General features: G+C 40.5%; 1 protein-coding gene and 1 non-coding gene across 2 annotated transcripts in view; one reads left to right on the top strand and one right to left on the bottom strand.

Moving 5' to 3' along the window:
* LOC124580548 (proline-rich protein 2-like) overlaps positions 1 to 17374 on the top strand; it is a 59157-nt gene extending 41783 nt beyond the window's left edge. The window contains exon 3 of the mRNA XM_047131272.1: positions 17151 to 17374. Within this exon, the coding sequence (XP_046987228.1) occupies positions 17151 to 17374 (224 nt within the window). The remainder of the gene's footprint in view (positions 1 to 17150) is intronic.
* A 127-nt stretch (positions 17375 to 17501) lies between these two features.
* Positions 17502 to 17576, bottom strand: Trnat-ugu. Its single transcript has one exon. It is a non-coding gene; the product is annotated as a tRNA-Thr (tRNA).
* Between the last annotated feature and the right edge of the window lie 788 nt (positions 17577 to 18364).

Raw genomic sequence — 18364 nt, 5'->3', positions numbered from 1 at the left:
TTATTCTTCTCAAAATGGTATCTCTTTCATCATCTCGAATCAGTAAATCAACATGTTCCACTTCCTCGGTATATAACTGCTACCGTATCATTCGACCTATGCCGACGCTTCTGCCGACTACTGTCTCTCCTCATCTTACGATTAACAGTGCGCATCATCTCCCGCGCATCTAGCAAAACAGAGATGGTTCAATCAAGCCTCCTGGTGACGCAGCATCTCTGATGACTCTTCGCGCTTATAATTTCAAAAAGTAAAAAGGCGCTTAAGCGCTCATGACGTCCAAATACCACAGAAATGCACATGAAGTTATCTACAACTCTCTTTCAAATGCATTCAGTGTGTAAAAGTTACGTGCTTTTTGTTTCATGTAAAGTAGCGTCTAATGCCCAACTCCATTAAGCGGGAAGTCATAGTCTTTACACTTTCGTAAGTGTGTGAGTACGTACAAATAACAATGGAAGCCAAGCCTCGGGGTAATTCCGTGAACTGGAATTCGTCAAGGATAACGATCGGCAAACAAATCTCGAAATTCAGAAGAACCCAAAAAGATCAAGTAGACAGTGAGCAACTTATTGCTAACGATTTAACTGACAGTTTCAAACTTCGCTCTAACTTACTATACGAGCGAGTCATCTGTAATTGTGCCGGTAATTTTTCAGTTAACTTTAGCAACAGTCTCGGTCTCTAAGTTTGCCGGTAGTCCAAGTCGAAGTCCACTTGATAAATTTGCATGTCCTTAACATCACCATGGGAAAATGTAACAAAACTCGCATTAGAGACTTGTTGAAACATTCGTCCAGTTTGAACCTAGATATGGGCAGATTTTTATCAGCTCCCCGTCCCAAATAGAATAAAATTTGTCAAAATGGAAGTTAAAAAACCGAGCCCGTCAAAAAGAGTATTCGCGGCAATCAGTCACACATGGGGCAGTCCACAACGTGATTCATATGTTACGAAACATGTCATGTTAAACAAGACTGCCTCAGAGGAGCCGGTCGGAGTGGCCGAGCGGTTCTAGGCGCTACAGTCTGGAACCGCGCGACCGCTACGGTCGCAGGTTCGAATCCTGCCTCGGGCATGGATGTTTGTGCTGTCCTTAGGTTAGTTAGATTTAAGTAGTTCTAAGTTCTAGGGGACTGATGACCTCAGAAGTTAAGTCCCATAGTGCTCAGAGCCATTTGAACCATTTGTCTCAGAGGAAAATTCCCAACACAGCCAACCTAAACGTAATATATATACATGTAGGTGTACTTGGCGATACAGTCGCAACGTCGAGGCAACAGTTGGCAAGAGACCCGATCTTCAGAGAGACATTGCAATGTGGGACGGTTTAAAACTAATAACTCAGAGAATTCCGCGGTGTGAAGGTTGTTGAGGGTGAGCGATGGACGATGCTCTGTAGAAAAGTCTTGGAACGCCATCGGTGGTACATCCAGAGGAAGCATTTGAGGATTCACGATCCGAAACAATAAATCAGTCTTAGCTAGTTCATAAAGACCGTGCCATGTTTTGACACAGTGTCCTCAACTTCCAACAGTGAAATGATGGAAACCGAGATTTAACACGTAAAAGTGCCTCACTCTAAAGCGAGCTCCCACGCCGAAGGCCAATTATCTGCGGACAATCATAACGCAGAAAAGAAATTACAGAAGCGGAAAAATAGGAAGATCGAGGAGAATCCTAATCTGAACTCAAAATCCTGACGTATTACGGAATCAGTAACAATAATTATAGATACTGGATCTGAAAATAAGTAACCACAAAATACAATAATAACCAATCAAAATCACGAAATTTGTACTTTAAATATCAGCAGAATAGCAACAAAGCTAAAACTGATGTGTCTCCAGTGGTTCTTACACGGGAACCAAAAGGATATAGCATTAGTGTGGGCAGTCGAAATTAACAATCCAGGTCAGTGCTTACCAACCTTTCTGAGGCCATTGCACCTGAGTGAAATAACAATGTCACCTTCTAACTCTGTGGCGAGATCTGCGAAAGCTTCAGAAGAGAGGTTCGCAGCAGGGGCGTTCTTACGCTATCCATTTTCTTCGTCCTCTTGACTGTCAGTCATTGCATAGAGCTCTTCCATCGTAGGCAAATTTTCTTCTCTTCTTGCATAGCAAATAGAAGATTCGCAACTTTCAGAGTTGTTGTCATCCCTAACTTGTTTTCCCTTCCCGCGGATTCTTCGCTTCTTCCCTTGTATTTTCAAAATAATGTTTTATTTCCTCCGTTCCTACGGCTGCTCTTTTCGTTGACATATTTTTGGCCAACGTAGGCCTTACTTTCTGCATGTGACACTTCCAGAGGAAATAGCCCCAGTCTTTCCCTGCGCACACCTTATCTTTGAATTGTGAATTCTTTTTCCCATACGTATTAAATTTGAAGGTGCAATGTTTCTCAGATCCACCGAAGGGGTGGGAAACCACTTCGTGAGAGTGTCACAACATGTGCCATTTCCTCCTCTTTTTAGGTGGAACTCGTCCTTCCATTACTTTTTATAACATCTGGGTTCCTGCTCTTTTTTTGTTTCAAGAATTAAGGTCTTCAATAGAATTACATATCTCTAAATGAATAAAGACAGAAAATTTAATTGCCTAGTTCTATTTTCGTCTTCAATTAAAAGAAATCCACCTGTAACATTACATTACAACAAGAGATTAACTACGTATTAGGCACAGGAATACTCAACTTTTCAGAAGCCTCGCGGAATCTAATATTCTTTCTCTTGATTTGACCTAGACCATCTTGCAGGGACTCTTATGTGTAGTTTCGATAAGCCCTTGACCCTAATTTGCGAACGTACTGCCGTTCTGAAACGAAACGTAATCTTTTAGATTGAAAAAAAATGTTACCAAACACACCGTCCAAATATTTAGACCAAACAGATGTACTAAAATGACCCCACCGAGCTTCATATCTATATTTTAGCAAATTAGTACGTTAACTAATGCAGACAGAAAAATAAAATTATAGCAAGTTAAACAGGGAATATAGTTGCCATATTCGTACTTACCTTTGATTCGAGCACGATCATACTCGTGTTGGCATCAACAGATTTGTAGAACTTAACAACTCACTCCTAAAACTGACTTCCACATGACCTCCACTACATTACATTGATACTTGTTCCATTGATCATGAATACGACATGTCATCATAAAGCGAAACATTTACTTTACCAGTTTAACATAAGATTTCTTTACACAACACAATTTATTTTGTTTTATTTATTCATTAACTTTATTTTATTTATTTATTTATTCTTTTTGAAAGAGTCGATTGTCGACCAGTATAACCAACCCAAAGAATCTTAAACTACATGCAGAAATTGCTATCTCTTTCCAAATTTTTGAACTACGGCAGATTATGAAATCGTTACATCACAGAAGTAACAGTTTTACCCGTACGTACTAAAGTAACCCCATTTCGCAGTATTTAATTAGAAATTACAGTGTTTCCAAAGTAATCTAAAAACAGTTTATTTTCGTGACCGAAAGATAAACCCTTTTGTTTCCTCCCTTCATATAATTTCGTTTTACCTCTCAAACGGTAACTACCGCCAGGAACCGCTGATCTAGGTGAAATTACAGGATAAAATGCAGTTCTCAATAGCTACGGAAGTGCAGGCACGGTGATACTAACGAACGCGATATTCCAGTGGCAGAAACTGGAAGACTTTTAAGCGGAAGAGGAACATCGCCAAAAACAGATAGAACGTTCTGGCCGACATACGACCCCCCCCCCCCCCCCCCCCCCTGGAACTGTTGTCTGCTGACAGTAATCAGCCTTGTGCTGCGTACCACATGTGATAAACTACCGGCAGGAGCAGCACAAGCCAATTATTTGATAATTAATGATTGTAACAACGCAATCATTAATGATTACGGGAACTCTGGATGCATTCGTAAAAGTTTTTTTGCGCGGGAAATGGAGGATAAAAAGAGAGCAACGACATTCTTTCTGCTAATGGCAGTGCTATGTAAACAGGCACGATAGGAGTATCTACTGCAGAATTCATTTTCATCCTGTATGGACGCAGAACAATCGGAAAATGGTGTTGTGATATTTAGGAGCAGTTCAATAAATTTATCTCTCATTTTATAAATGTTATTGATAATGTACCATCAAAACGCATTCGTATTGAAAACTGTCTTACATCTGAAAGACCGATTGTCACTTACTATTCAGCCTATTTATTAAATTGTAAGAACTTCTGAAACACCGTTTTGTTTTAATCAAATACAGTAACAATCACGAGATTCCTTTAAAGCTATGCACTGAGATATCTTTCTGACTCAGAGAGTCAATGTTGCCGCCTTCACCACGAGAAAAAACAAAGCAGTGTCGTCTTGAAAACATTCGTGTTTCGATGAACTCGAGAGCTGTGCCTGCAGTATGTAGTAGGAGAGTCACAAAATCCAGAGTAGTCTCAACAGAGGAGCCAGACAGAGTGTGTAAAATAACACTGGCTACCGATGGTTCTCGAGGCATGGCGCAGCCAGTTTCCCTAGGGGAAAAAACTGTGATCGAAAACAGATCGAAAAGGAAGGTAGATCTCTTAAGCCCAGGCCTTCTACAATGGGCTGGTTACCCATCCATATCTAAGAAAATTACAACTCATAAATCTCCACGGAATAAGTCTGGTAAGTTTCTTGTGGTGCCCATTCTCGCAGCAGCTGTATATAAATTGAGATAGTTGAAAAGAAAGATGACTTCTGTGTGCTACACATTATGTTCCTTTATTATTTAACGTGTCTGGAGCACAAGTTAAATAAAAACTTAATGCGCTACATGTAGGAGACTTTTAAACTACTGCAGTTAATAAGCCAGATAGTTTTCGAAGACAACGACGAGATGATAATAAAAGGAAACGACTGTTGTCAAACAAAAACTTTGGAAATTTGTGGTAAGGTCTTATTGGACCAAACTGCTGAGGTCATCAGTCGCTAAGCCTACATACTACTTAATCTAACTTAAACGAACTTACACCACGGACAACACACACACCCATGCCCGAGGGAGGATTCGAACCTCCGGCGGGGCGACGGGGGTAGCCGCACGGACCGTGACAAGGCGCCCTAGACCGCGCGGCGTAGTCAAAGACATTTTATGTATAGGTATTTGGACTATAACAGGAGGTTTTAATGAAAAGGAATCAGAACTTATAGAAAATCAGTAACAAAGAAGTGTAAATACTGTCGAAATTACAGAAACAAAGAAGATACTAACAGGAAGAAAGTATTAAATAATTGCACATTAATTTTCATTGAAGTCGAACAAATGGAATGATCACTGAGTGGAGTAGGTATTCATTCAGATGAAAAATGGAGAAGAAAGATAGTTTTTATGACTATATAGATGAAATGAAAGTAACTACTAGATTTAGAATTTATAAAGTTCGTTTTTGGGTCACAGTAGTATATGCACTTAAAGAAGGGGAAACATGAAGATTCTTATTATCTGTTAATATTAGTAGACATAAAAGCAAGCATAGTAAATCTACCAGTAGTAAACACAGTAGGCGTATTTGGTAAAATAACTTTGAATGACAATGGTAAAACATTAAAAGATTTTGCCAAATTTTTACCGTTTAAAAAACACATATATCTATTTTAAAATAATTACGTAAATAAATGTAGCAGGAACGGAAGAAGTTTGCGCTCTGTAAACGATAATGCAAGAGGTAACAAAAAAACCTCTCTCAAATTAGATGTACTCATGTATTTAGAGATAACAATATAAACTGATCACTTTCTATTTAGTTCAGACATTGAAATATGAGCAACATGGAGTAAACAAACAAATGCAAAGAAAAGCTTAAGTCAAAAATTGAAATCTAAATTTCGTCTTCTACTGGAGGGTAACATAACGAATTTGTATCAACAAAAACTCACATACAAACTGCAAATGGTTGAAACTAAAGACAATATTGAACAAGAAAGAGAATAATTAAAATCAGAAATATTGGAAATAACTAATGAGATACTATGAAAAAATATCACACTACAAAAAGGTGTTTGAACGTATGGACCACAAAAATAGTCAACGATATTAAAGAGAAACACAATTCTTGTAATGTCTATTTACAAACATGGATCAGTGAAACTTATGAAAAATATAAACAGAAAATAACTAAAACAAAAATTTAATTAAAAGATGCTATAGTGAATTGTACTGCGTTACCCTTTATAAATGTCGGGCGATGTAGCTCACTCTCGTAATACTAGTATTACTTGTCCTAACAACAAGTTGCCTACACTCAGTGACATAATCGGTGTGACTTGAAATAATCGTCTGTACTATCCAACAACGTCACGTAATATTTTATATTCAGCTTCTCAAGCTATAAATTAGACTACTACTGGCTACAACCTCACTATGCACGAAAGGATGGTTACAGTAACACTTTTCGTGGTATAATGGAGCCAGTGATAGCTATCTTGATATTAATTACAACAACGCATTTGCTTATCAGGGTTCACTAGGCTCGGCAGATAATCTGCCATCCAAACTAGTATCAGTCAGCAGAAAAATACTAGGTGCGACAATCTACGGGGAGTAGGAATGATGTATTTACTTTACCAATAACAGCAACCTATATTGGCGAATAGGTCCACAAGGCAAAGATATACTTGTATACTGTTTATATCTCGTTGTCAGTCAACGATAACCTCTATAAGTAGCGGCTCACTACAGCAATATCCTTGACACTGTTGAAATCTTATCATAATAAAGTATTTCGTGGAACTCAATCTTTCAGAATTAAATGGACTGACTTTTCATTTATAATTTATAATAGTTTTCCATAACACACAAACTTACTTTCCATGCTTAAGGATTAATTAGCTTTCTTTTTGTTGCAAGTCGTTCACTGAAAAATACTATTCCTTTTCTTTAATTGTTTTAAATTTTGATATAACTAATATTCCAGTCTTTTAGTTTTGAGAGAGGACAAGTTACTCTCTCACCTATTTTTCGCATATGGAAAATTATTAAAGTTTTCATTGCAACCTGATGCACCTTGAGCGAGACTCTAGAAAATTAATGGCTTGAGCAGATGTTGATGGAGCCTGGTATGGCGATAAAAGCACGAGGTATTTTTATGCTTCTTAGCTCATAGAAACGGCTTGTTTGGAGTGGAAAGCAATTGACGGCGAGCCCACCCCTTAGTAAATCTTGCCGGACAGGCCCACAGCTGTACAGGGCAGACAGCTCAGCCTGTAGCTGAGACAGGACTCCAGCAGAACAGTGCTGCGTTACCTGCTGTGGCGCCAGTGGAAGCCTGCTTGGGGGCGACGGTCTGAAAGAACGAATCTACAGAGTGGAGTCGTAAACTGGGCATTGTGTGCAGAGCCACACACAATAAAAATTCAGAGGTTTTCGTGTTTTTCGATAGTGCAAGTAGGCCAGTGGACCAATACCCTGCCTGCCTCTGTTGTATAAGAACAAACCGGCATCTGAGAAACGTTTAGAGATAGAATCTTTATTACACCTCATAGCTAGGTCTAACAAGCCCCAAGGTGCAAGCGATTTAGATAAAGATATTTGAGATTGTATCTGTTCATTTGTTGCCACGCGAAGAGACACGACTATGGAAAAAAATCATTCCATCCCCCTCTGTGAAAACTTGAAAAGCCAGTAACTGGCGGTTTCGTTTTTTTTCAGAGATGCAAGTTTCTTAACTCTTGCCCTGGTTCGACATGACTTTGTGGTGTCATGTGGAATCGGAGATTTAGTGCCTCTAGTGCTCTGTATTTGGCTCAAGACAGTGTGACGGCAGCGTCGTTCGTGAAATTTGCGGAATTTTTATCTGGAAAGGTGCGAAGCACTTGGGTGTGGGACTTTGGTCTGGTAAGCACTTGTGGTCAAAGCTCTGGCATGCCTGGTTGGTACTTGGGATCTGTCCTGAGACCGACATCACTCTAGTAGTTTAAACTGGGGAGCCTGTTGTGAAGTTCTTACTATACCACCAGTGTGACTTCAAACTCAGACTACTCGTTTGCCGAGATCAGGCTTATTCGTTTTTGGTTTACCGGTCTTGATGTTTGATATCCTTGTGCGCTCTGTCGTATAAGTGAGCTAAATTTGTCTTCGGTACGACCAGCGAACGAGTGTGTCACACACTGGAATCTACCGCGATTTCAGCACTCTGATAGAGAGTAAGTTGCGATCCGCCTGCCTGATCGCTAGACCGTGAAATTTTTGCATTTCTTTCGTGGCCGCGATCGATTCACAGCTGCCGCCTCGACGTCTCACCTTTGCCGCATACATCTTGCCAGCTGCAAGTTACATAGCCGCACGAAGTACAAGGGTAATGTACTGCCGCTCCGGCATTGTCAGGATGTACAGATCTCAATCGCCACTTGCTCTCAACTGCACCTATGTAGCGAAGCTTCAGTACATTTGATCAGACAAAGTCTTCTCAGCGTCAGATCAATTCAGATTGCGTTATCCAAATTTTTAGGGGCAGAGTACTTGACTCACTCTACTAGTTAAACTGTCTCTGCCACCCAGGATCCTTGTCCAGTGTAGTCTTAAATCACCTATTAATTCTTTACGGTATTCAATCACTAACTTGTTTAGCATAATTTATCTCTGTTTTGGGAAAATAAATGTTGTTCGTACACTACATTTTGCCTACACTCACAGTCATTCAAATAGTCCCACCAGGGTTACCTTCCACTTTATTGGCCTTTTGATTTACTTGATTACAAAATGATATATTCCTGATATTAGTGTGCTTTCAAATAAGAACTGATTAATTTTTTTCTTGTAATAGTTTTGGGATAAAAGACAAGTCGGATACTGACTTTTTTCTGTTAAATCAATTTTCTTTCATTACTGCAATGAAATCAATCACAGGTACAAGTCAGTGTTGTGTTTACAAGTGCTGGTTCACTATTCAAACCCCACTAAGCGGAAATGTAATTTAAAAAAATAAAACAAAAAAACCTTAGTGTCACCGCCACTTTTCAGATACATCAATTCAAAGTATTCAGACAAAGCTCAGCCACTTCAGTTGTTGACTTTCGTGACCAACTAATATTTAAAATCCTAAACACAGCACTCCATGATCTCTTAGTGTGTTCTCTTTTAAATGGTTCTTGATTTGCCGTTTAAGGCCACAGGGAAAAGTTATCATATTCTCGATAAACTTCCCAGTATTTCTCAGTAAATAACTATTGCGTGGGACGACCGTTCTCTTTGATACAGACTACACATGCATTACATCCAACAAGATTTCCAGAATTTACTATAGAGCGACGCTCACGGCCAAGTTACACAATACATCCTAAGCCAAATATCGTTAAGTCACTACTCCTTAGTGCTTGCGTACACGTACACAACCACAATAATACAATGCAACGGTACTATCTCTTAGGGCGTGTTTTAATCGTCAACCACAAAACAACTAAACGACTTCGCGAGAACACGTCTCCTCACATATGCCATCCAACGAAAAATCTCACAAAAATATTGACATGCGGTTCGCCTACCATTGCGTGTCTATTAAGCAGCACAAAGCACAATTAATCACATCTTGGAGAAACTAATCTCACATTAAAATAGATCAGAGCTTTTCCTATACTTGGTGAGTCTACACCCTACCAAAATCAGCGAAATAATCAGTTCCTACACAAGCCGATAATCTTCTCAAAGTACTTTTCTAAACAACTTAGAACTGCCCAGAATGAGATTTTCACTCTGCAGCGGAGTGTGCGCTGATATGAAACTTCCTGGCAGATTAATACTGTGTGCCGGACCGAGACTCGAACTCGGGACCTTGCCTTTCACGGGAAAGTGCTCTACCAACTGAGCTACCCAAGCACGACTCACGACCTGTCCTCACAGCTGTACTTCTGCCAGTACCTCGTCTCCTACTTTCCATACTTTACAGAAGCTCTCCTGCGAACCTTCCAGAATTAGCACTCCTGAAAGAAAGGATATTGTGGAGACATGGCTTAGCCACAACCTGGGGGATGTTTCCAGAATGAGATTTTCACTCTGCAGCGGAGTGTGCGCTGATATGAAACTTCCTGGCAGATTAAAACTGTGTGCCGGACCAAGACTCGAACTCGGGACCTTGCCTTGTTCTGCAAGGTTCGCAGGAGAGCGTCTGTAAAGTTTGGAAGGTAGGAGACGAGGTACTTGGGTAGCTCAGTTGGTAGAGCACTTGCCCGCGAAAGGCAAGGTCCCGAGTTCGAGTCTCGATGCAGCACACAGTTTTAATCTGCCAGGAAGTTTCAACTTAGAGCTGCTTTGAACACATTTGAGTTCTATCCCGGTTGCAGACTGGTTCAATTATCGTACGTGTGAGTCAATCTCATCACACTCTTGAGATAATCTGTCTAGAGGCTCACTACTCGAACAGTACTCGGATACTACTGAAATTCTAAAGGGACAAATATATCGCACTAATTCTCTCTTTAACAATAAGTGTTTCTTTTTTGCAGTCACCAGCAAACGTTCGTAGCGGCCAGCTGCATCGTATTTGTTACCTTTGCCGAACGCCGCGATTCAGCAATCGGCTGGGCATTGCCTACTCGCTGACTTGGTAGGCCACAGCTTTTCTCGACCATCAAGTGTCACGTAGCTACAACATTTTAAAACAACAATGTAAGAAAACTATATAAACAATTTAATCTCTTCATTCTTCTAGCACATAAAATGTCGATATTAAGTTGAGGCGACATAAACAAACGATGCGCTTTTTCGGCTGAAGATGGTTTGGCGCATTGCAGGATCCTGGGAAAGATTAGCACTAATGTTAAATATTGTATTCACGGAACATAGGACATAGCGTTTAAACTTTTTAAGTAAATGAATGAAACTGAGAAAGATATTGTAAACTTCAATATGATACAATATTACGCAAATCAATGGTATGATGAAGACAGCCAAGAAAATTACTGCATAAAAACAGATAATAACTCTGTAGTTTAGACATAAAAGAATTAAAGACGGTACTAAAAGTAACAAAAAATAGAAAAGTTCCTGATCTTGGTGGAGTTAATGCTGAATTATTCTAATACAGAGGAATCATTTTAGAATTTTTCTTTCTCTATTTTTAATTATGTGTTAGAAGAACTGTTTTAAACCTGAAGAATGGAACACAGCTTAGTAAATTATACATTTAGAAAGGGCAATGGTAAATTTTAATCAGAAACTACACTTTGCTGCTGATACAATAATTGTGGAAGAACAGTCAGGTATCAGGAAAGGACATTTGTGTGAAGATAATATATCTGTAGCAATACAAATTATTTTAAAACGTCAGTCATAATATCGATTATGACTAAGGTAAAGGGATAGCTTTTGTGGAAAATATTAGAAACAAAAAGTTTTCCTAAACGCCTTATTAATACTCTAAAGAGTCTAAATGTGAACACGAAAATAGTTACTAGTACATGCGCGAAAATGTTAGATGAAATGTGTTCGACAAGCGTGTAGTCTACCATCCACTTTATTTATTTATATACTAAGACCTAGTTACGAAATGGAAAGAGGAAACACAGTTAGGTATTAAAATAGGATCTAAAATATCGTTAAATACTTTGCTATATGCTAATGAACAGATAATTTTACAAGAAAGAAAAGATAATTTACTAACAGCAGTATATATATATATATATATATATATATATATATATATATATATATATATATATATATGTGTGTGTGTGTGTGTGTGTGTGTATGAAAGAGACAAAGAGAATGACTGTCAAAGGGAAGAATCCTCTCACACCGAAAATAATTGTAGATGAGGAAACTTTTGACCAAGTATCCCATTTCAGTTATGTAGGATGTGATACCAGTTTTAACTGTGACATAACTTTGAGAAAAATGTTAATAAATTTCAAGCTGTCGTCGCAACAATTAGAATAGATGTAGGAAGGTAAACAAGAAAGGAAACAGAAAGTAAATAGTATAGTTATGGCTGTACCGACTCTTGTATGTGGTTCCGAATCATGGACAACAATTAAGAAAAAAAATCACATACATGGAACAGCTGAAATGAAGTTCATGAGATATGTAAGGGACTGTAATAAAATCAATAAAATAAGGGATGAAACAATAAGATCAGATTTATAATTATTTTAGTTACAGAGAAGATAGAAGAGAATAAAATAAAATAGAAGGATGATGTACACAGAATGACAGAAAATAGACTGCCATAAAATATAATAAATTATTGTCCGACTGTAAAAAAGGAGCAAACAAGTCTTTGTAAAAGGTGGATGGACTACAGGGACCAGAACAGGTCACTACAACACCCGATTCTTGGAAGGAGATGGCGATAATCTTTTATGTGAAACAAGCTGTCGTGGGCCAGATATTTTGATTTCCAGCTTGAACTGGAATACATCGATTGCTTTAAAGGCAATGGTCTCATATCAGGCTTTGCTGCATTTGTTGATGGAAGGTATCCCCTACAAAACCTACCACATTACTGCCAGTAGGAGGTTGGTCGGTCATCCAACAGATGTTAGTAAAGCTGGGGGTAATTTCTAAAAACAAAACCATATATGTAAACTTGAATCACACGAAGAAAGCTGACGACGCAAGAATTGCTAAAAAGGTCGATATACAAAGAGACAGACATATTTAAGCAATTTTATTTAGTGGCTGAAAGAGTCCGTTATGTTAGATGAGAAAAAAAACAGTTTTCAAGAGGAGTAGTCAATGTTGAATAAATCTGTTAGTCACAGTCCATCTCGAATTTATGAAAAGTGCGGAGAGTGGGATAGAATTACATCACAGCTGCTGGTGGGATTGAATGTGTTTCTTCTCGTGTTTGGTCTCAAGACGCAATCAGTTACGTTTAGCGAGCTTTATCGTCTGTGGACAGAAAATAATATATAAACCTTTTTGTGATGAATATCACACCAAGGAAACACCACTGAATGATACATGAAGCACCACACGAATGGTCTTTGAGGTCTGAACAGATTCCATCCTTCCCTCCGTTACAAATTAATAAAACACAGCTGAAAATATTTCCTGAAACACCAGAGAAAAATCAACTTGGCGGCTGTTTATTGACGAACCTTGTGTATACACGAAAAAAAGAGGAGAAATTGTTACACCCAAAATTTATGGCTCCAATCAATCAAAACTCTGAGGAAATGTCGAACAGGATACCATAGATAGATGCTTAAGACATTACAGGCAGGGCTGAACTTAGACCAGCCAGTGCTGTTTTTTACTGTGACCTCGTAAGAGGCAACTGCTAGCAGCTACACAAGAAGCAGCAAGTGTTCAGTAGAGCAAACAAGAGCTTTGGTACCTCTTGTGCTACACGTACCTTATGGATTCTGTAGAAGACAACAACTGGTGGGCAAAGCTGGAAAGTTGGCCCTTGAGGCAGCTAAAGAGGCCAAGAAACAAAAAAAGGAAGAGAGAAGATCAACTTGTAAAACAGGAAGGTTATGCAGAAGGAATACGTTACCAACAACCCAGATGATCCATAGATCAAATATAACTTTGAACTAAATTTCCTGAGAACTGAATTTTCTGATATGTCTATTTTATGTACAAAAAATCTATTTGAACTAGAGGTTTAAAATTTTTTGGGATGCTTCTTGATACTGCTTGGAGTAAACTAGACTACAGACACTAACTAGTTACCAACAGTATACTGATTAATTTTAGAAAGGTAAACTTAATTTTGATTATTCCATGTAAATATTTCTAGAATAAAAACTTGTGACTGAAATGACATGATTGTAGTCTACTTTTCACATATACACGTTGTTAAAGTGTACTTAAAGTTTCAACCATATAAGTAACATAGTTAATCTGTGCGTAGATCCCTAATATCTATCGGCAAAAAGAAAATGGCGATAAAGTCAATATGGCTGAAATGGCTCTGAGCACTATGGGACTTAACTTCTGTGGTCATCAGTCACCTAGAACTCAAGAAAACAATGTGCATACCGCAGTGTGTTTGTTCCGTATTAGGCCTCTGTATTGAATAAACAACGAAAGAAGTAGCTGAAAAAGTGCCCATATACGGCATTTGAGCAAAGGAAAACCTTCTCTTTCAAGGGGACCATACATTCGCACATACTAACGAAATACTGTGAAGTACGTAAAACGAGAGTGATTCTGAAGTGTCTTCACATTTATTTCGGTAGATGCTTGTCATTGTGATGCTCAGTAGTAAGGTATTAGGGTTAAAATAATTTGCTCGAATTGTGTCGTATGTGTCCTAACAAATTTTAAATAGACGATAAGGTAAATCTCTGATTAAGACTGCGGTGAAAGTTACTCTCAAAAACCTGTTCAGTTAAACGTCTCTGGAATTAAAATAGTGGGGTCGTTGCGTTTACGCGGAACTACCAGCTAATACCGATATATTCAGTAGCTACGTGATATTAAATCATGTCTTCAGTATATACATACAGTATATACATGCAGAGTGTCCGCAGTATTAACAAAAGCAGCTCTGTAGTTCCAAGAAATAACGGCGGATTCTCCAGTCAGCTTTAATAAATTCTCAAGTAAGAATTAATGAAGCAGTAAATCTTTCAGCACGCATATTAGTTCTCTGTAAGTACAGGACGAAAAAGATTTATAGAAGGAAAACTTAGTGTTTCCCAATTAACGTATCGTCACGGAAATGCTTAAAACCTGAGTTGTCTGTCGTTTGAAGGTAGATCCAAACCATCCCCCAAAAAGCTGCTTACAGAGTTTCAGGAAACTATATTAAGTGAAGAATCCAGTACATCGACGACATGTAATATTACTGAAAAATAGTGATCTTATAGTTGCACCTAATATAGTAGATTTGTTACTGCTATAAAAATAGATAGTTATCAGATGTTATTTGTGGAGGGTAAGAAAGGATGCACAGTACGAAAGAAATATTTAGTTGCAGTACATGAGTAAAAACACATTTATTGAACTACACTTCGGAACATAATTAAAGGATCACTTTTTCTGAACACAGTAATTGTCGCCCACAGCGACGCACAAGCTTGAAATTTGGCTCAAAGGTGCCTACATAATTTCTCTGTAATGATGTAAATGGGTGCCGCCCTGCGACATCACACTCGGACTCGGCGACGTAAGGAACAGCAAGGCGTCGGCACATGAGAAAACAACGCCAGAGCTCAGAAGTTCATGTCACTTGTGAGGTGGGTTAGTTACCTGACACTGCCATCAAAGTTCACCACAATTCCTGCCCGATGCTACCAAGGACGTGTCACACAATCGGAAGAATATCACACCCACTGTTACCTACTTTACACCGTTTCATTTGACTCCTCCGCAATGGAGGTCAGAACCGTAACTCCCAGGCTTCAAACCTGGTGGTTTCCTTATGGGAGGCCGAGGAAAACATTTCAGACACACCGTCGCTCAGAATCAACACAATAAGGCCTTAGGAAGTGACATAAGGGCCTCAATGGAACCACTCCCCTTGCAGAGTTGGTTCCCACACATTTCTTTGTGGAAAACGGCAGTTCACAGGGCGATGTGCTGTAGGACATCGTTTTTGACAACCTTTGACACTCCTGACTCCCGATGGACGACGTACCCCTTCTCTAAGGACATCGTGGGCTCGTAACTTCACTGAACATGATCACACCACTTTTGAGTAGAGTACCACCGAATTTTTGCTCTGTATGGAACCACTACGGACCGAACGAAACAATTCGATGAAATTTGAACGTGATCCGAAGCAACGAAGTGAGTTTCACCCCTCATGTTTCGCTCCTGTGACGCTCCCGTGGTGCGATCACAGTGGATTGTGACACTGACACGGGCGTGAACAAAACGGCAAAGGGTCGCCCTAAGACAACCAAGCTCCGTAACACCCTCGGTGCCACCTACCCACCTTCGTCTAGCATCCACCTTCGTTTAGCACCTTACAAATATAACTCTACGGGCATAGTCCGTGAAGAGAGTTACGGATGCCTGAAGGCAGGCTATATTGCTGCTCTTGGCCATCTCACTTGACATGCGAACCTGGAGGGGTTTCGAAAGGATTACCTGCCAGTAAGCGCCTAGGAATTCGTCACAGATTGTCTCTACTTAGGTACATTTTTAAAGATGGGTGGGTGGCAGCGAGGGTGTTACCGGATTGGGGGGCCTTGGAGAGACCCTTTGCTTCTTTAGGGGGCTCGAATCGGGAGAACTGAAAAAGCATAAGAACCCTTTGTTACTTTGGATCGTGTTCAGTTTTCGTCTAATGGTTCTGAACAGTTCCTAGTGGCCCTACCTTCTACACCAGAGCAAATATTGCGGTCGCACTGCACTCCAAAGGGGTTAGATCAGGTTCAGTGGGGTTGGTGGACAACGATATCCTCAGAAAACTCTTCCTTGGGTGTCAACATTGTCGAAGGTTGTCAAAAGCGTCGTCCGCTAATAACACGGCACTCTGTCTTTTTCGAGTGTGAAATGTGTGGGAATCAGTATGCGCAATGAAAGTGATGGCTTCATTGATGGCCTTTATGCCAACCCCCTAGGGATTCTGAGCCGCGGTGTGTCTAAAATGTTTCCCTTGTTCACTCATAAGAAAAGCGTTTGATTACAGCGCTGAGTATTATGGTTCTGACCTAGGATGTCAAAAGAAGCGGTGAGATGTTGGCAAGAGAGAGTGCGACGAGCTTCCGGTCTTATGACACGCTCGCGGTTGTGCTGGACAGAATTGTGGTGAAATTTGGTGCCAATGTGACTTGAGATGATTTTCTGAGCTCAGGCCTTGTTTTCGCATGTCTCGACACCTTGCTTTTTGAAGCATCGCCGAGAGCGAGGGTGGCTTCGCAGGCCGCCTCGTTACATAGAAATGTTGTAGGCACCTTCGAGCCAAACACGTCGCTATGAGAGAGAATTACAGGGTTTCGAAAAAGTGATCTCATAATTGTGTTGTGCAGTGTAGTTTGTCATTTTTAATGCTACATAACTGTTTTCTCCCTTAGATGTAGAATCGTGGTTCTTCATATTTTCATGCGTTGAGTAGCAGTATATGGTTTTAAATCAGGTTGTCACCTGTCAATAATAAATCAGACATGTTTTGGGAATATTCACATTCAAAAGTCTTGAATTCTTCCCGAGGTGTATATAGGGCATAAAAAGCACGTAGCATGTGTTCTGTCGGCCTGTGATGAGTGAGTGTATTAATATTGATAAAATCGCAGCTGCAGGTACCTGCCGCCTGTCCCACACACCACCTCGCTGTCTACCGAAGACGAATCACCCTCTTCACGACTCCAAGGAGGAACATCTACAGACACCAGGAGCGACCAGCGCCCAGGAGTTCCGCAATGAGGCAGTGCCGCCGAAGCATGTCTACACCTACATACATACTCCGATGACGACTGAAGAGCATGAAGGACCGTACTTAGTAGGATACAACATGTAAGGTTCTTCAACTTGCAATAGCATGTGGAGCGTGGGAATACTTGCCTCACGGTCCCTACGGAGGCAATATGTAGGCGGATGTGGAATACACCTACATTCATACGTCAACGGGGACAGATGAAAATGTGTGCCCCGACCGGGACTCGAACCCGGGATCTCCTGCTTACATGGCAGACGCTCTATCCATCTGAGCCATCGAGGGCACACAGTAGAGCGCGACTGCAGGGATTTATCTCTGGCACGCCTCCTACGAAACCCACATTCTCAACGTATTGTCCCGCACTACATTCGTAGAGCCCCCACCCATTATACTCATTACTCGCAGCGCGTTGCCGATTTCCGTAAGAGTTCGGGCACTGTTTGTGCATTCGCACAGAAGAAGAAGATGGTCAAGTGGCCGGTGAGTCTTAACTATACATATACTATAATGAGCGGGGGCACTACGAATGTAGTGTGGGACAATACGTTGAGAATGTGGGTTTCGCGGGAGGCGTGCCAGAGATAAATCCCTACAGTCGCGCTATCCTCTGTGTTCTCGGTGGCTCGGATGGAAACAGTCTGCCTTCGGCAGTGACACAGTGCGGACCGTGTTGCCTGCCGGCCGCGCTGTGGTGCGCGCGCCTGTTTGTTTACGCCGGAGCAGCTTCGCGTGTGCGGTGTTGTGAGTCTAGAACGAGATGGCACGCTCGTACAGAAAAACGACTTTGAAGTTCAGTTTTGCGAACGACTATACACGACCAAAGGCGCACGAGATTGAACGTTTCTTCAGAGAAGAGGTAAAAATCGATCCACAGGAAATCGTGGGAATCAATTTATCGCTCGTTTCAAGCGTCCTCTATGTCAAGCTTGTTGACGAGGCTGCTTGCGAAAGACTTCTTCAACGATCACCGAACGGGTATCGTTTCTGTCATGCCGACGGGAATGTTGGTGCGGTTACAGTCGATCACGCGGGAATGGGGATCCGCACTATACGAGTCTTCGAACTTCCGTT

Source organism: Schistocerca americana, chromosome 1 (genome assembly GCF_021461395.2).
Source record: "Schistocerca americana isolate TAMUIC-IGC-003095 chromosome 1, iqSchAmer2.1, whole genome shotgun sequence".
Classification (NCBI taxonomy): Eukaryota; Metazoa; Arthropoda; class Insecta; order Orthoptera; family Acrididae; genus Schistocerca; species Schistocerca americana.
Note: the sequence above shows the minus strand (reverse complement) of the source record. Positions and strands in the feature narration are given on the sequence as shown.